At 45.6% G+C, this 19,957-nt stretch overlaps 1 protein-coding gene across 12 annotated transcripts in view; it reads left to right on the forward strand.

Annotated features, from left to right (window-relative positions):
- LOC129867982 (calcium/calmodulin-dependent protein kinase kinase 1-like) overlaps positions 1–19,957 on the forward strand; it is a 96,991-nt gene that overhangs the window by 50,897 nt on the left and 26,137 nt on the right. For all 12 annotated transcript variants that reach the window (XR_008761702.1, XR_008761703.1, XR_008761704.1 and 9 more), the window contains exons 9-11: positions 5,269–5,468; positions 13,904–13,957; positions 14,969–15,042. Coding sequence is in view for 2 of the 12 variants with exons in the window: in XM_055941516.1 (XP_055797491.1) it covers positions 5,269–5,468; positions 13,904–13,957; positions 14,969–15,042 (328 nt within the window). In the remaining 10 variants the exon portion in view is untranslated. The remainder of the gene's footprint in view (positions 1–5,268; positions 5,469–13,903; positions 13,958–14,968; positions 15,043–19,957) is intronic.

The raw sequence follows: 19,957 nt of genomic DNA on the forward strand, positions 1-19,957 counted from the left end.
TGACTGACTGCCAGACTAGCCCATATCATAATCTCAGTGGAGAAGAGGAGCCAGCCTCCATCACTGAACAGGGTAGAACAGTGTGCCTGGTAGACTTGAGTCTCCATTTCCCCGTCTCTCTGTGTTTTCCCCCTCAGCCCTCGTCTAGCTCCCCTCCAGCCACAGTATGTTCACGTCCTAAAGGACTTTCTCTCTTCTGGTGTGTCAGACTGTCAGACACAATCTACCTCCTCAGTGCTATTGAGCTCATAGCCAATCAGGAGCTTCAGTATTGAGCTTATAGCCAATCGGGATGTTTAGTGTTGAGTTTATAGCCAATCGGGATGTTTAGTGTTGAGTTTCTAGCCAATCAGGATGTCTAGTGTTGAGTTTATAGCCAATCAGGATGTCTAGTGTTGAGTTTATAGCCAATCGGGATGTTTAGTGTTGAGTTTATAGCCAATCGGGATGTTTAGTGTTGAGTTTATAGCCAATCAGGATGTTTAGTGTTGAGTTTCTAGCCAATCAGGATGTCTAGTGTTGAGCTTATAGCCAATCAGGATGTCTAGTGTTGAGTTTATAGCCAATCAGGATGTCTAGTGTTGAGTTTATAGCCAATCAGGATGTTTAGTGTTGAGTTTATAGCCAATCAGGATGTCTAGTGTTGAGTTTATAGCCAATCAGGATGTTTAGTGTTGAGTTTATAGCCAATCAGGATGTCTAGTGTTGAGCTTATAGCCAATCAGGGCTTTTCTAAGGCTGTTGTGCTATTTTAGACTGAGGGGGATCTGACTCTCAGGGCTCTTAGCATAATCAATAGGTGAACTGTACTGTAGTACTATGGTAGGATGGGTTACAGTATGTTGTGTCCTGTATGCTCTCTACGTATGCAGCGTGTGCTCTGTAGGCTTCTGTATAGCATGGCAGAGCTTGGGCTATGTTGTGTAACATATAGGGAGTGGATAAAGCCTATAGGAAGTATTCACCTCCGTAGTAGCATGGCTACTAGTATCATGTAGGATAAGCAATATGCTTCACATAGTTTACGGCAGGTAGCCTAGCGGTTAGAGCGTTGGGCAAGTAACCGATAGATCTTTGGATCGAATCCCTGAGCTGACAAGGTAAAAATCTGTTGTTTTGCCCCTGAACAAGGCAGTTAACACACTGTTCCGAGGGCATCGTTGTAAATAGGAATTTGTTCTTAACTGACTTGCCTAGTTAAATAAATGTTTGTTTCCTTAATGCGCGACTCACCAGCTTAGAGCAATGTTCCTGTTTGGATCTTCTCTGTAATTGTTGTCGTTACACGGTTAGTTGCATCGCAGGATGTTGGGTCACGTAAGGGGAGTTAGTGTATATGTTTGCTCTAATGGACTCTAATGTACTCTAATTTAGCCAGCAGCATACCACCCTGCATACCACTGCTGGCTTGCTTCTGAAGCTAAGCAGGGTTGGTCCTGGTCAGTCCCTGGATGGGAGACCAGATGCTGCTGGAAGTGGTGTTGGAGGGCCAGTAGGAGGCACTCTTTCCTCTGTTCTAAAAAAAATATCCCAATGCCCCAGGCTGCCCTGTGTAGGGTGCCGTCTTTCGGATGGGACGTTAAACGGGTGTCCTGACTCTCTGAGGTCATTAAAGATCCCATGGCACTTATCGTAAGAGTAGGGGTGTTAACCCCGGTGTCCTGGCTAAATTCCCAATCTGGCCCTCAAACCATCATGGTCACCTAATAATCCCCAGTTTACAATTGGCTCATTCATCCCCCTCCTCTCCCCTGTAACTATTCCCCAGGTCGTTGCTGCAAATGAGAATGTGTTCTCAGTCAACTTACCTGGTGAAATAAATAAATAAATAATGGACTCTAATGGACTCTAATGGACTCTAATGGACTCTAATGGACTCTAATGGACTCTAATGGACTCTAATGGACTCTAATGGACTCTATTGGACTCTAATGGACTCTAATGGACTCTAATGGACTCTAATGTACTCTAATGTACTCTAATGAGGTTCTGCACTTCAAACAGTAACAAAGCCGTCTACCCGCTGTATATTTTGGTAAAAAACTGAGGGATGTACCCACTCTCAAGTTCTTAGACAGAGCTACAGAGCAAGGACTGACTGTTTGTTTATCGATACATTGTTTACAAACATTGGTGTTAAACAAGCTTATTTTGGGGGGGTTCTAATGAGGTATGACAGTTGAACTCAGCTCATGAGACATTTCTAAGTTACATTCTTCAAGAATCAATGTGTATATAATTAATCTAAAAGTCAAAAACTGGATGTAGAAATCACAGATTGGCCCTTTAATGCATGACTCACAGATTGTCCCTTTAATGCATGACTCACAGTTTGGCCCCTTAATGCATGACTCACAGATTGGCCCTTTAATGCATGACTCACAGTTTGGCCCTTAATGCATGACTCACAGTTTGGCCCTTAATGCATGACTCACCGATTGGCCCTTTAATGCATGACTCACAGATTGGTCCTTTAATGCATGACTCACAGATTGGCCCTTTAATGCATGACTCACAGATTGTCCCTTTAATGCATGACTCACAGTTTGGCCCCTTAATGCATGACTCACAGATTGGCCCTTTAATGCATGACTCACAGTTTGGCCCTTAATGCATGACTCACAGTTTGGCCCTTAATGCATGACTCACCGATTGGCCCTTTAATGCATGACTCACAGATTGGTCCTTTAATGCATGACTCACAGATTGGCCCTTTAATGCATGACTCACAGATTGGCCCTTAATGCAAGACTCACAGATTGGCCCTTTAATGCAAGACTCACAGATTGGCCCTTTAATGCATGACTCACAGATTGGCCCTTTAATGCAAGACTTCCAGATTGGCCCTTTAATGCATGACTCACAGATTGGCCCTTTAATACATGACTCACAGATTGGCCCTTTAATGCATGACTCACAGATTGGCCCTTTAATGCATGACTCACAGATTGGCCCTTTAATGCATGACTCACAGATTGGCCCTTAATGCAAGACTCACAGATTGGCCCTTTAATACATGACTCACAGATTGGCCCTTTAATGCATGACTCACAGATTGGCCCTTTAATGCAAGACTCACAGATTGGCCCTTTAATGCAAGACTTCCAGATTGGCCCTTTAATGCATGACTCACAGATTGGCCCTTTAATGCAAGACTCACAGATTGGCCCTTTAATGCAAGACTCACAGATTGGCCCTTTAATGCATGACTCACAGATTGGCCCTTTAATGCATGACTCACAGATTGGCCCTTTAATGCATGACTCACAGATTGGCCCTTTAATGCAAGACTCACAGATTGTTCCTTTAATGCAAGACTCACAGATTGGCCCTTTAATGCAAGACTCACAGATTGGCCCTTTAATGCATGACTCACAGATTGGCCCTTTAATGCATGACTCACAGATTGGCCCTTTATTGCATGACTCACAGATTGGCCCTTTAATGCATGACTCACAGATTGGCCCTTTAATGCATGACTCACAGATTGGCCCTTTAATGCATGACTCACAGATTGGCCCTTTAATGCATGACTCACAGATTGGCCCTTTAATGCATGACTCACAGATTGGCCCTTTAATGCATGACTCACAGATTTACAGCAATTACTTTCTCTCTAAAATGTGTTATGACATTGATGTGAATTTGAATGCACTTGAAATAAACTGAATTTGATCGTTTTACATTTTAGTCGTTTAGAAAACGCTCTAATCCACAATCTGTATGTGACCTTGAGCAAGGCACTTAACCCCTAATTGCTCCTGTAAATTGTTCTGGATAAGAGCATCTGCTAAATTACTTAAATGTCAAAGTTAGTGTGTCTCTTTGTGTGTGTGAAGAGCTACAGTATAACTTAGTATCAGTCACCCTGTACATACTCACAATGTTTCTGTACCATAGAAATCAGCCCCAAGGTCAAGCCATTCATGTCTTCACTGTTCAATCATTAATCCGGTGAGCGACCCGTGTCACATCAAATCTGGTGTTACAACATTCACTGCCAGGCAGCAGCACAGTGCATCACATCTGTGTGTGGGTGTTACAGCCGTCACTGCCAGGCAGCAGTAATCAGACCTTTCTTCTGAAACTCATCAGTCTATTCTTGTTCTGTGAAATGAAGGCTATTCCATGCGAGAAATTGCCAAGAAACTGAAGATCTCGTACAACGCTGTGTACTACTCCCTTCACAGAACAGCGCAACCTAGATCTAACCAGAATAGAAAGAGTGGGAGGCCCCGGTGCACAACTGAGCAAGAGGACGAGTACATTAGAGTGTCTAGTTTGAGAAACAGATGGCTCACAAGCTCTCAACTGGCAGCTTCATTAGAAGGCCAGCATCCCGGAGTCGCCTCTTCATTGTTGACGTTGAGACTGGTGTTTTGCGGGTACTATTTAATGAGGCTGCCGGTTGAGGACTTGTGAGCCATCTGTTTTCTTTGAGCCTGTAATCAAACCCACAAATGCTGATGCTCCAGATACTCAACTAGTCTAAACAAGGCCAGTTTCATTGCTTCTTTAATCACGACAAGAGTTTTCAGCTGTGCTAACATAATTGCAAAAGGGTTTTCTAATGATCAATTAGCCTTTTAAAATGATAATCTTGGATTAGCTAACACAACGTGCCAGTTGAACAGAGGAGTGATGGTTGCTGATAATGGGCCTCTGTACGACTACAGTATGTTGATATTCCATAAAGAATCTGCCGTTTCCACCTACAATAGTCACTTACAACATTAACAATGTCTACACTGTATTTCTGATCAATTTGATGTTATTTTAAATGGACCAAAAAATTGCTTTTCTTTCAAAAACAAGGATATTTCTAAGTGTCCCCAAACTTTTGAACGGTAGTGTATACATTCATGAGTGTAAATCGCTAGAGATTAAAGATTCTACTAAATGTATTGTATTGTTATTGAACTTGAGGAAATGCTGGTTTTGATACTTTTTTTGCTACATTGTGCTCTTATGATCGCGACCCGGTTGAGTAGGATGTCTTCCTCTCTGCCTGGTAGAAGAAGAGCTTTTTTTAAAGAATAACTGCGGTGTTTCTGACCACAGAAAAACTCTGTCTCGTGGCCAAATCATAATGGTCATTAGAAAGTCTGGGATCATGGAATCACTTACCATATAAAGTTCTGCTATTTCGCCCTCTCTCTCGCTCTTTCTTTCTTTCTTTCTTTCTTTCTTTCTTTCTTTCTTTCTTTCTTTCTTTCTTTCTTTCTATCTTTCTTTCTTTCTTTCTTTCTTTGTCTCTGTTCTCCTCAGTGCACTACCAGAAGATAGTCCACCGGGACATCAAGCCTTCTAACCTGCTGCTGGGTGACGACAGTCATGTGAAGATTGCTGACTTTGGGGTCAGTAACCAGTTTGAGGGCAACGATGCCCTGCTATCCTCCACAGCTGGGACTCCTGCCTTCATGGCTCCAGAGACCCTGTCAGACATCCGTCAGAGCTTCAGTGGCAAGGTGGGGTTACAGGATGTGTGTGTGTGTGAGGGGGGCTGTGTGTGTGTGTGTGTGTGTGTGAGGGGGGCAGTGTGTGTGTGTGAGGGGGGCAGTGTGTGTGTGTGTGTGAATGTGTGTGTGTTAAAGTTAAAGCTAGATTATATCAACACGTATTTCCCTTGTCATGTTCGGCACTAGCATGTCATCACCACCGACATGCACATGATCTATTATATTAGTCTATACATGTTATATACACTCAGTGGCCAATTTGTTAGGTAAACCCATCTAGTACCGGGTTGGTGCCTCCAGAACAAACTGAATTCTTCGGGGCGTGGATTCTACAAGGCGTGATGCTCAAACGTTGTTCAATTGGTATCAAGGTATCTAACGTGTGCCAGGAAAATATTCCTCACACTATTACATCACAGCCACCCCCAGCCTGTACCTTTGATTCCAGGCAGGATGGGGCCATGGCCCGTACCGTTGACTCCAGGCAGGATGGGGCCATGGCCTGTACCATTGACTCCAGGCAGGATGGAGCCATGGCCTGTACCGTTGACTCCAGGCAGGATGGGGCCATGGCCTGTACTGTTGACTCCAGGCAGGATGGGGCCATGGCCTGTACCGTTGACTCCAGGCAGGATGGGGCCATGGCCTGTACCGTTGACTCCAGGCAGGATGGGGCCATGGCCTGTACCGTTGACTCCAGGCTGGATAGAGCTATGGCCTGTACCGTTGATTCCAGGCAGGATGGGGCCATGGCTTGTACCGTTGACTCCAGGCAGGATGGGGCCATGGCCTGTACCGTTGACTCCAGGCTGGATAGAGCCATGGCCTGTACCGTTGACTCCAGGCAGGATGGGGCCATGGCCTGTACCGTTGACTCCAGGCAGGATGGGGCCATGGCCTGTACCGTTGACTCCAGGCAGGATGGGGCCATGGACGCCAAATCCTGACTCAGCATGACAGAACAGGACCCCGGGATTCGTCGGACCAGACAACAATGGTTTTTCCCCTCCTCAATTGTCCAGTGTTGGTGATGGCGTGCCCACTGGAGCCGCTTCTTCTTGTTTTTAGCTGGTAGGAGTGGAACCAAGTGTGGTCGTCTGCTGCAGTTAGTCCATCCTTGACAAGGACCTTCAGATTCTGCGTTCTCGAGATGCCGTTCTGCACACCGCTGTTTTTACTGCGGTGTTATGTGTCTGTTTGTGACCCGCCTGTTAGCTTGCACGACGATTTTTGCCATTTTCCTTCCACCTCTCATCAACGAGCTGTTTTGGCCCACAGGACTGCCGCTGACTGGATGTGTGTTTGTCGCACCATTCTCGGTCAACCCTAGACACTGTCCTGTGTGAAAAGACAAGGAGGCCGTCCGTTTTCTGAGATACTAGAATCCGGCGCGCCTCGCACCGACGATCATAACACGCTCAATGTTGCTTAGGTCACTAGTTTTGCCCATACTAACATTCAATCGAATATTAACTGAATTCCTCACTGTCTGTCTGCCTGCTTTATTTAGCAAGCCATGGCCATGTGATTTACTGTCTGTAGGAGCAAACCATTTTCATGAATGGGGTGGTGTACCTAATAAACTACTTAATAAAGGGTTCTGTTGGTCTGTAGCCAGCCCAGGTCTCTATAGAGCTGTGTATAGTAAAGGGTTCTGTTGGTCTGTAGCCAGCCCAGGTCTCTATAGAGCTGTGTATAGTAAAGGGTTCTGTTGGTCTGTAGCCAGCCCAGGTCTCTATAGAGCTGTGTATAGTAAAGGGTTCTGTTGGTCTGTAGCCAGCCCAGGTCTCTATAGAGCTGTGTATAGTAAAGGATTCTGTTGGTCTGTAGCCAGCCCAGGTCTCTATAGAGCTGTGTATAGTAAAGGGTTCTGTTGGTCTGTAGCCAGCCCAGTTCTCTATAGAGCTGTGTATAGTAAAGGGTTCTGTTGGTCTGTAACCAGCCCAGGTCTCTATAGAGCTGTGTATAGTAAAGGGTTCTGTTGGTCTGTAGCCAGCCCAGGTCTCTATAGAGCTGTGTATAGTAAAGGGTTCTGTTGGTCTGTAGCCAGCTCAGGTCTCTATAGAGCTGTGTATAGTAAAGGGTTCTGTTGATCTGTAGCCAGCCCAGGTCTCTATAGAGCTGTGGATAGTAAAGGGTTCTGTTGGTCTGTAGCCAGCCCAGGTCTCTATAGAGCTGTGTATAGTAAAGGGTTCTGTTGGTCTGTAACCAGCCCAGGTCTCTATAGAGCTGTGTATAGTAAAGGGTTCTGTTGGTCTGTAGCCAGCCCAGGTCTCTATAGAGCTGTGTATAGTAAAGGGTTCTGTTGGTCTGTAGCCAGCTCAGGTCTCTATAGAGCTGTGTATAGTAAAGGGTTCTGTTGATCTGTAGCCAGCCCAGGTCTCTATAGAGCTGTGGATAGTAAAGGGTTCTGTTGGTCTGTAGCCAGCCCAGGTCTCTATAGAGCTGTGTATAGTAAAGGGTTCTGTTGGTCTGTAACCAGCCCAGGTCTCTATAGAGCTGTGTATAGTAAAGGGTTCTGTTGGTCTGTAACCAGCCCAGGTCTCTATATAGCTGTATATAGTAAAGGGTTCTGTTGGTCTGTAACCAGCCCAGGTCTCTATAGAGCTGTGTATAGTAAAGGGTTCTGTTGGTCTGTAACCAGCCCAGGTCTCTATATAGCTGTATATAGTAAAGGGTTCTGTTGGTCTGTAACCAGCCCAGGTCTCTATAGAGCTGTGTATAGTAAAGGGTTCTGTTGGTCTGTAACCAGCCCAGGTCTCTATATAGCTGTATATAGTAAAGGGTTCTGTTGGTCTGTAACCAGCCCAGGTCTCTATAGAGCTGTGTATAGTAAAGGGTTCTGTTGGTCTGTAACCAGCCCAGGTCTCTATAGAGTTGTGCATAGTAAAGGGTTCTGTTGGTCTGTAACCAGCCCAGGTCTCTATAGAGCTGTGTATAGTAAAGGGTTCTGTTGGTCTGTAACCAGCCCAGGTCTCTGTAGAGCTGTGTATAGTAAAGGGTTCTGTTGGTCTGTAACCAGCCCAGGTCTCTATAGAGTTGTGCATAGTAAAGGGTTCTGTTGGTCTGTAACCAGCCCAGGTCTCTATAGAGCTGTGTATAGTAAAGGGTTCTGTTGGTCTGTAACCAGCCCAGGTCTCTATAGAGTTGTGCATAGTAAAGGGTTCTGTTGGTCTGTAACCAGCCCAGGTCTCTATAGAGCTGTGTATAGTGGAACTAGCGAAGGAACGAGAGGCAGAACAGGAGGAAGGAGGCAGAGCAGAGTCTCTCTCCCCTCCCTCTCGCTCTCTCTCTCTCTCCCCTCTCTCCTTGTCTCTCTCTCCCCTCCCTCTCTCTCTCTCCCCCCTCTCCTTGTCTCTCTCTCCCCTCTCCCTCTCTCTCTCCTCTCCCTCTCAATTTTTGTCTCTCTCTCTCTCCGTTTCCCTCCCTGCATGTTGATTTAGCAACAAGCGTCAGGCAGCAAGACAAGGAGAGGAGAGAAGAGGAGGAGGGGAGGGGAGGGGAGGGGAGGGGAGGGGAGGAGCCCACCACTAGGCAGAACAACACAGCAGCTGCAGCAGCTCTCTCTCTCTGGCTGCATCTATTTAATCTGCCCACACACTTTTTAAAATAACTCATTCATTTTCAGGACTATTGTCTGGGTAATCCCCCATTGGCAGTTTTATTTGATGGGTTTGGTCAGGAACAGGCAGAACAGTATGAGGCTGACTACTGTAGACCAGGGGATCCCAAACTGCTCCCCCTCCATGGGGGCAGGTTTACTTTTTTGACCTATCACTACACAGCTGTTTGAAATACTCTGCTGTAGGCTGCTATCCTTCCTTTTTGGCTGTCTGACTTCAAAGAACACGTGCTGTACAAAGTGTCGCTCCTGTTCTGATTAGCCCAGTAGTCCTTGAGTGATTAGTAACTCCCCGAGCCTCGTTGAAGAGCGAACGCTGTACGCTGCTCATGGACATTTACATATTCTATATACAGCAGCAGAACACTTCTACAGTCTAAACGATTTGATTTTGAGACACTCCCATGTCACTGGAAGATTGTTTAAAAGCAGGTTGGGTTGATGATGGACTATGAATGCTGTGTGTGTTGGGTGCTTGTCTATCTGTCTGTATGTACCTGTCTAAACTGTATGTCCGTCCGTCTGCTACTGTTTATAGTGATACAGCTCCTCCAACCCTTCTACTGCTACTGTTTATAGTGATACAGCTTCTCCAACCCTTCTACTGCTACTGTTTATAGTGATACAGCTCCTCCAACCCTTCTACTGCTACTGTTTATAGTGATACAGCTCCTCCAACCCTTCTACTGCTACTGTTTATAGTGATACAGCTCCTCCAACCCTTCTACTGCTACTGTTTATAGTGATACAGCTCCTCCAACCCTTCTACTGCTACTGTTTATAGTGATACAGCTCCTCCAACCCTTCTACTGCTACTGTTTATAGTGATACAGCTCCTCCAACCCTTCTACTGCTACTGTTTATAGTGATACAACTCCTCCAACCCTTCTACTGCTACTGTTTATAGTGGTACAGCTCCTCCAACCCTTCTACTGCTACTGTTTATAGTGATACAGCTCCTCCAACCCTTCTACTGCTACTGTTTATAGTGATACAGCTCCTCCAACCCTTCTACTGCTACTGTTTATAGTGATACAGCTCCTCCAACCCTTCTACTGCTACTGTTTATAGTGATACAGCTCCTCCAACCCTTCTACTGCTACTGTTTATAGTGATACAGCTCCTCCAACCCTTCTACTGTTTATAGTGATACAGCTCCTCCAACCCTTCTACTGTTTATAGTGATACAGCTCCTCCAACCCTTCTACTGTTTATAGTGATACAGCTCCTCCAACCCTTCTACTGTTTATAGTGATACAGCTCCTCCAACCCTTCTACTGTTTATAGTGATACAGCTCCTCCAACCCTTCTACTGCTACTGTTTATAGTGATACAGCTCCTCCAACCCTTCTACTGCTACTGTTTATAGTGATACAGCTTCTCCAACCCTTCTACTGCTACTGTTTATAGTGATACAGCTCCTCCAACCCTTCTACTGCTACTGTTTATAGTGATACAGCTTCTCCAACCCTTCTACTGCTACTGTTTATAGTGATACAGCTCCTCCAACCCTTCTACTGTTTATAGTGATACAGCTCCTCCAACCCTTCTACTGTTTATAGTGATACAGCTCCTCCAACCCTTCTACTGTTTATAGTGATACAGCTCCTCCAACCCTTCTACTGCTACTGTTTATAGTGATACAGCTCCTCCAACCCTTCTACTGCTACTGTTTATAGTGATACAGCTTCTCCAACCCTTCTACTGCTACTGTTTATAGTGATACAGCTTCTCCAACCCTTCTACTGCTACTGTTTATAGTGATACAGCTCCTCCAACCCTTCTACTGCTACTGTTTATAGTGATACAGCTCCTCCAACCCTTCTACTGTTTATAGTGATACAGCTCCTCCAACCCTTCTACTGTTTATAGTGATACAGCTCCTCCAACCCTTCTACTGTTTATAGTGATACAGCTCCTCCAACCCTTCTACTGTTTATAGTGATACAGCTCCTCCAACCCTTCTACTGTTTATAGTGATACAGCTTCTCCAACCCTTCTACTGTTTATAGTGATACAGCTCCTCCAACCCTTCTACTGCTACTGTTTATAGTGATACAGCTCCTCCAACCCTTCTACTGTTTATAGTGATACAGCTCCTTCAACCCTTCTACTGCTACTGTTTATAGTGATACAGCTCATCCAACCCTTCTACTGCTACTGTTTATAGTGATACAGCTTCTCCAACCCTTCTACTGTTTATAGTGATACAGCTCCTCCAACCCTTCTACTGCTACTGTTTATAGTGATACAGCTCATCCAACCCTTCTACTGCTACTGTTTATAGTGATGCAGCTCCTCCAACCCTTCTACTGTTTATAGTGATACAGCTCCTCCAACCCTTCTACTGCTACTGTTTATAGTGATACAGCTCATCCAACCCTTCTACTGCTACTGTTTATAGTGATACAGCTTCTCCAACCCTTCTACTGCTACTGTTTATAGTGATACAGCTCCTCCAACCCTTCTACTGTTTATAGTGATACAGCTCCTCCAACCCTTCTACTGCTACTGTTTATAGTGATACAGCTTCTCCAACCCTTCTACTGCTACTGTTTATAGTGATACAGCTCCTCCAACCCTTCTACTCCTACTGTTTATAGTGATACAGCTCCTCCAACCCTTCTACTGCTACTGTTTATAGTGATACAGCTTCTCCAACCCTTCTACTGGTACTGTTTATAGTGATACAGCTCCTCCAACCCTTCTACTCCTACTGTTTATAGTGATACAGCTCCTCCAACCCTTCTACTGCTACTGTTTATAGTGATACAGCTCCTCCAACCCTTCTACTGCTACTGTTTATAGTGATACAGCTCCTCCAACCCTTCTACTGCTACTGTTTATAGTGATACAGCTCCTCCAACCCTTCTACTGCTACTGTTTATAGTGATACAGCTCCTCCAACCCTTCTACTGTTTATAGTGATACAGCTCCTCCAACCCTTCTACTGTTTATAGTGATACAGCTCCTCCAACCCTTCTACTGTTTATAGTGATACAGCTCCTCCAACCCTTCTACTGCTACTGTTGATAGTGATACAGCTCCTCCAACCCTTCTACTGTTTATAGTGATACAGCTCCTCCAACCCTTCTACTGTTTATAGTGATACAGCTCCTCCAACCCTTCTACTGTTTATAGTGATACAGCTCCTCCAACCCTTCTACTGCTACTGTTTATAGTGATACAGCTCCTCCAACCCTTCTACTGTTTATAGTGATACAGCTCCTTCAACCCTTCTACTGCTACTGTTTATAGTGATACAGCTCATCCAACCCTTCTACTGCTACTGTTTATAGTGATACAGCTTCTCCAACCCTTCTACTGTTTATAGTGATACAGCTCCTCCAACCCTTCTACTGCTACTGTTTATAGTGATACAGCTCATCCAACCCTTCTACTGCTACTGTTTATAGTGATGCAGCTCCTCCAACCCTTCTACTGTTTATAGTGATACAGCTCCTCCAACCCTTCTACTGCTACTGTTTATAGTGATACAGCTCATCCAACCCTTCTACTGCTACTGTTTATAGTGATACAGCTTCTCCAACCCTTCTACTGCTACTGTTTATAGTGATACAGCTCCTCCAACCCTTCTACTGTTTATAGTGATACAGCTCCTCCAACCCTTCTACTGCTACTGTTTATAGTGATACAGCTTCTCCAACCCTTCTACTGCTACTGTTTATAGTGATACAGCTCCTCCAACCCTTCTACTCCTACTGTTTATAGTGATACAGCTCCTCCAACCCTTCTACTGCTACTGTTTATAGTGATACAGCTTCTCCAACCCTTCTACTGGTACTGTTTATAGTGATACAGCTCCTCCAACCCTTCTACTCCTACTGTTTATAGTGATACAGCTCCTCCAACCCTTCTACTGCTACTGTTTATAGTGATACAGCTCCTCCAACCCTTCTACTGCTACTGTTTATAGTGATACAGCTCCTCCAACCCTTCTACTGCTACTGTTTATAGTGATACAGCTCCTCCAACCCTTCTACTCCTACTGTTTATAGTGGTACAGCTCCTTCAACCCTTCTACTGCTACTGTTTATAGTGATACAGCTCATCCAACCCTTCTACTGCTACTGTTTATAGTGATACAGCTCCTCCAACCCTTCTACTCCTACTGTTTATAGTGATACAGCTCCTCCAACCCTTCTACTGTTTATAGTGATACAGCTCCTCCAACCCTTCTACTGCTACTGTTTATAGTGATACAGCTTCTCCAACCCTTCTACTGTTTATAGTGATACAGCTCCTCCAACCCTTCTACTGCTACTGTTTATAGTGATACAGCTTCTCCAACCCTTCTACTGCTACTGTTTATAGTGATACAGCTCCTCCAACCCTTCTACTGCTACTGTTTATAGTGATACAGCTCCTCCAACCCTTCTACTGCTACTGTTTATAGTGATACAGCTTCTCCAACCCTTCTACTGCTACTGTTTATAGTGATACAGCTTCTCCAACCCTTCTACTGCTACTGTTTATAGTGATACAGCTCCTCCAACCCTTCTATTGCTACTGTTTATAGTGATACAGCTCCTCCAACCCTTCTACTGTTTATAGTGATACAGCTTCTCCAACCCTTCTACTGCTACTGTTTATAGTGATACAGCTCCTCCAACCCTTCTACTGCTACTGTTTATAGTGATACAGCTTCTCCAACCCTTCTACTGCTACTGTTTATAGTGATACAGCTTCTCCAACCCTTCTACTGCTACTGTTTATAGTGATACAGCTTCTCCAACCCTTCTACTGCTACTGTTTATAGTGATACAGCTTCTCCAACCCTTCTACTGCTACTGTTTTTCAGGCGTTGGACGTATGGGCCATGGGAGTAACTCTCTACTGCTTTGTGTTTGGGAAGGTAAGCCAACAGTCCATTTTTCTCCTCTTGTTACTTCCTACCAGCCTGCCCACAGCTTGTTTGTTTTAGTGACATTCTCTGGAAGACGAGGTGGAAGAAGTGTTTCTCTTGTGTACCTCTAGGGTTTTCCACACTACTGAACTGATCCCAACTGGGCTCTGCTGGCCTTGTTATGCATCCGCCATAGGTGATAAAATGCAGGACAAAATGAAAAGAAACCATCTGAACCGAAACCGTTTGGTTTGGGTCAGCACGATAGTGAGAAAAGGGTAGATTTGTCTGTTCAAAAGACCAGCACATGGACCGTGTTCTATTGTTGTAGAGGCAGAGACTGTAACATGGACCATGTTCTATTGTAGAGACAGAGACTGTAACATGGACCGTGTTCTATTGTTGTAGAGACAGAGACTGTAACATGGACCGTGTTCTATTGTAGAGACAGAGACTGTAACATGGACCGTGTTCTATTGTTGTAGAGACAGAGACTGTAACATGGACCGTGTTCTATTGTAGAGACAGAGACTGTAACATGGACCGTGTTCTATTGTTGTAGAGGCAGAGACTGTAACATGGACCGTGTTCTATTGTTGTAGAGACAGAGACTGTAACATGGACCGTGTTCTATTGTAGAGACAGAGACTGTAACATGGACCATGTTCTATTGTTGTAGAGACAGAGACTGTAACATGGACCGTGTTCTATTGTAGAGACAGAGACTGTAACATGGACCATGTTCTATTGTTGTAGAGGCAGAGACAGAGACTGTTTAGTGATGACTTTTCTATGTCTGGTGCACGTCATATTCATGCTGTTACCTAAGCAGCCGACTTGTTTTGCTCCAAGATGTTCTTAGATGTAATTATAACTCGTAGCTAACTTTTGAACCCTCTCTCCTCTCCTCTCCTCCCCGCTCCTTTTTTCTCTCCTCCCCTCTCCTCTCCTCTCCTTTTTTCTCTCCTCTCCTCTCTTCTCCTCTCCTCCCCTCTCCTTTTTTCTCTCCTCTTCACGCAGTGTCCGTTCATCGATGAATACATCCTGGTTCTACACAATAAGATCAGGACTAAATGTGTGGAGTTCCCAGAGTCGTAAGTCTTCCTCCTGCCTCCTCTTTTTTATTAAGTGAGACAGACTTGATGTTCCAGCCACCACCACCACAGAGCTGAAACCAATGCTGCCAACTTACTATTTATTACACTGTTACTTCAGGAAATCTTAAGTCTTATTACATACAGCGGGGAAGAACTATTGGATATAAGAGCAACGTCAACTTACCAACAACACGACCAGGAATACGACTTTCCCGAGGCGGATCCTCTGTTTGGACCACCACCCAGGACAATGTATCCCAGCAGGCGACCCAAAACAACGGTGCCGCAGAAGGGGCAGACGGAGCGGTCTTCTGGTCAGGCTCCGTAGACGGGCACATCACGCACCGCTCCCGAGCATACTACTCGCCAATGTCCAGTCTCTTGACAACAAGGTTGATGAAATCCGAGCACGGGTTGCCTTCCAGAGAGACATCAGAGATTGTAACATTCTCTGTTTCATGGAAACATGGCTCACTCGGGATACGTTATCAGAGTCGCTACAGCCACCTGGTTTCTTCACGCATCGCGCCGACAGAAACAAACAACTCTCTGGTAAGAAGAAGGGCGGGGGTGTATGCCTTATGATTAACGAGTTGTGGTGTGATCATAACAACATACAGGAACTCAAGTCCTTTTGTTCACCTGACCTAGAACTCCTTACAATAAAATGCTGACCGCATTATCTACCAAGAGAATTCTCTTAGATTATAATCACAGTCGTGTATATCCCCCCAAAGCAGATACCTCGACGGCCCTGAAAGAACTTCATTGGACTCTATGTAAACTGGAAACCACATATCCTGAGGCTGCATTTATTGTAGATGGGGATTTTAACAAGGGTAATCTGAAAACAAGGCTGCCTAAATGTTATCAGCATATCGAATGCGCGACCCGGGCTGGCAAAATTCTGGATCATTGTTACTCTAAATTCCGCGACGCATACAAAGCCCTCCCTCGCCCTCCTTTCGGCAAATCTGACCACGACTCCATTTTGTTGCTCCCAGGCTATAGACAGAAACTAAAACAGGAAACTCCCATGCTCAGGTCTGTTCAACGCTGGTCCGACCAATCTGATTCCACGCTTCAAGATTGCTTCAATCACGTGGTCTGGGATGTGTTCCGGATAGCGTCGGACAACAACATTGATGTATACGCTGATTCGGTGAGCGAGTTTATTAGCAAGTGCATTGGTGATGTTGTACCCACGGCGACTATTAAAACCTTCCCCAACCAGAAACCGTGGATTGATGGCAGCAATCGCACAAAACTGAAAGCGCAAACCACTGTTTTTAATCAGGGCAAGGCGACTGGAAACATGAACGAATACAAACAGTGTAGCTATTCCCTCCGCAAGGCAATCAAACAAGCTAAACGTCAGTATAGAGACAAAGTAGAGTCGCAATTCAACGGCTCAGACACGAGAGGTATGTGGCAGGGTCTACAGTCAATCACGGACTACAAAAAGAAAACCAGCCCCGTCACTGACCCCGATGTCTTGCTCCGAGACCAACTAAACAACTTCTTTGCTCGCTTTGAGGACAATACAGTGCCACTGACACGGCCCGCTACCAAAACCTGCGGGCTCTCCTTCACCGCAGCCAATGTGAGTAAAAAATGTAAACGTGTTAACCCTCGCAAGGCTGCCGCTCCTCGCAAGGCTGCCGGCATCCCTAGCCGCGTCCTCAGAGCATGCGCAGACCAGCTGGCTGGTGTGTTTACGGACATATTCAATCAATCCCTATCCCAGTCTGCTGTTCCCACATGCTTCAAGAGGGCCACCATTGTTCCTGTTCCCAAGAAAGCTAAGGTAACTGAGCTAAACGACTATCGCCCCGTAGCACTTACTTCCGTCATCATGAAGTGCTTTGAGAAACTAGTCAAGGATTATATAACCTCCACCCTACCTTACACCCTAGACCCACTCCAATAGGTCCACAGACGACGCAATCGCAATCACACTGCTGATTACCAACAACGACGAGACGGCCTACAGGGAGGAGGTGAGGGCCCTCGGAGTGTGGTGTCAGGAAAATAACCTCACACTCAACGTCAACAAAACAAAGGAGATGATCGTGGACTTCAGGAAACAGCAGAGGGAGCACCCCCCTATCCACATCGACGGGACAGTAGTGGAGAAGGTGGAAAGTTTTAAGTTCCTCGGCGTACACATCACGGACAAACTGAAATGGTCCACCCACACAGACAGCGTGATGAAGAAGGCTCAACAGCGCCTCTTCAACCTCAGGAGGCTGAAGAAATTTGGCTTGTCACCAAAAACACTCACAAACTTTTAGAGATGCACAATCGAGAGCATCCTGTCGGCCTGTATCACCGCCTGGTACGGCACCTGCTCCGCCTACAACCGTAAGGCTCTCCAGAGGGTAGTGAGGTCACAATGCATCACCGGGGGCAAACTACCTGCCCTCCAGGACACCTACACCACCCGATGTCACAGGAAGGCCAAAAAGATCATCAAGGACAACAACCTCAGCCACTGCCTGTTCACCCCGCTACTATCCAGAAGGCGAGGTCAGTACAGGTGCATCAAAGCTGGAACCAAGAGACTGAAAAACAGCTTCTATCTCAAGGCCATCAGACTGTTAAACAGCCATCACTAACATTGAGTGGTTGCTGCCAACATACTGACTCAAATCTCTAGCCACTTTAATAATTAAAAACTGGATGTAATAAATGTATCACTAGTCACTTTAAACAATGACACTTTATATAATGTTTACAAACCCTACATTACTCATCTCATATGTGTATATACTGTACTCTATACCATCTACTGCATCTTGCCTATGCCGTTCGGCCATCGCTCATTCATATATTTATATGTACATATTCTTATTCATTCCTTTACACTTGTGTGTATAAGGTAGTTGTTGTGAAATTGTTAGATTACTTGTTAGATATTACTGCATTGTCGGAACTAGAAGCACAAGCATCTCGCTACACTCGCATTAACATCTGCTAACCATGTGTATGTGACCAATAAAATTTGATTTGATTTGTTACTCAGCGGCAAAGCACATGCCAAGGAGACTCTCACACAAACACACACCCACCCACCCACACATACCCACACACACACACACACCCTTCAAAAATAATTATGGTGATGTTCCCACTGATTGCCAACTGAATGTGATAATAAAACAGCCCCTCTATAGCCAAAAGGAAGTGTCAGTTAGTGTTTGCCTGCAGACACACTTTCAGGGAAAACGTTCTCAGACCCTCCCTGCAACCTAAAAATGAACATTCCCAGAACAGGAAAAACAGAGACCGGGAGAACCATTCCAAAATCATGGGCATTAATATGGAGTTGGTCCCCCATTTTCTGCTGTCACAGCCTCCACTCTTCTAGGAAGGCTTTCCACTAGATGTTGGAACATTGCTGCGGGGACTTGCTTCCATTCAGCCACAAGAGCATTAGTGAGGTCGGACACTGATGTTGGGCGATTAGGGCTGGCTCGCAGTCGGCGTTCCAATTCATCCCAAAGGTGTTCGATGGGGTTGAGGTCAGGGCTCTGTGCAGGCCAGTCAAGTTCTTCCACAACGATCTCGACAAACCATTTCTGTATGGACCTTGTGCACATACTTTCAGCATTGTCATGCTGAAACAGGAAAGGGCTGTTGCCACAAAGTTGAAAGCACAGAATCGTCTAGAATGTTATTGTATGCTGTAGTATTCACTAGAACTAAGGGTCCTAGCCCGAACCATGAAAAACAGCCCCAGACCATTACTCCTCCTCCACCAAACTTTACAGTTGGCACAATGCATTGGGGCAGGTAGTGTTCTCCTGGCATCTGCCTAACCCAGATTCCTTCCTCGGACCGCCAGATGGTAAAGCATGATTGATCACTCAGAGAACACGTTTCCACTGCTCCAGAGTCCAAAGGCGGCGAGCTTTACAGCATTCCGGCTGACGCTTGGCGTTGCGCATGGTGTTCTTAGGCTTTTGTGCCGCTGCTCGGCCACGGAAACCCATTTCGTGACGCTCCCGACGAACAGTTATTGGGGCAGCTCGAGCAGGACAGAAATTTGACAAACGACTTGTTGGAAAGGTGGCATCCATATGACGGTGCCACGCTGAAAGTCACTGAACTCTTCAGTACGGCCCATTCTACTGACAATGTTTGTCTATGGAGATTGCATGGCTGTGTGCTTGATTTTTGTACACCTGCCAGCAACGGGTGTGGCTGAAATAGCTGAATCCACTAATTTGAAGGGGTGTCCACATACTTTTGTATATATAGTGTATCATGATGACTCCGCCCTCTTCCTGACATCACTTCACATGAAAACACCTGGTAATAACACTGCCTGGGCTGTCTGAATGAAAACACCTGGTAATAACACTGCCTGGGCCGTCTGAATGAAAACACCTGGTAATAACACTGCCTGGGCTGTCTTAATGAAAACACCTGGTAATAACACTGCCTGGGCCGTCTGAATGAACACACCTGGTAATAACACTGCCTGGGCTGTCTGAATGAAACACCTGGTAATAACACTGCCTGGGCCGTCTGAATGAACACACCTGGTAATAACACTGCCTGGGCCGTCTGAATGAACACACCTGGTAATAACACTGCCTGGGCCGTCTGAATGAAACACCTGGTAATAACACTGCCTGGGCCGTCTGAATGAAAACACCTGGTAATAACACTGCCTGGGCCGTCTGAATGAAAACACCTGGTAATAACACTGCCTGGGCTGTCTTAATGAAAACACCTGGTAATAACACTGCCTGGGCTGTCTGAATGAAACACCTGGTAATAACACTGCCTGGGCCGTCTGAATGAACACACCTGGTAATAACACTGCCTGGGCCGTCTGAATGAACACACCTGGTAATAACACTGCCTGGGCCGTCTGAATGAAACACCTGGTAATAACACTGCC

The sequence above is a fragment of the Salvelinus fontinalis genome, chromosome 13 (assembly GCF_029448725.1).
Source record: "Salvelinus fontinalis isolate EN_2023a chromosome 13, ASM2944872v1, whole genome shotgun sequence".
NCBI lineage: Eukaryota > Metazoa > Chordata > Actinopteri > Salmoniformes > Salmonidae > Salvelinus > Salvelinus fontinalis.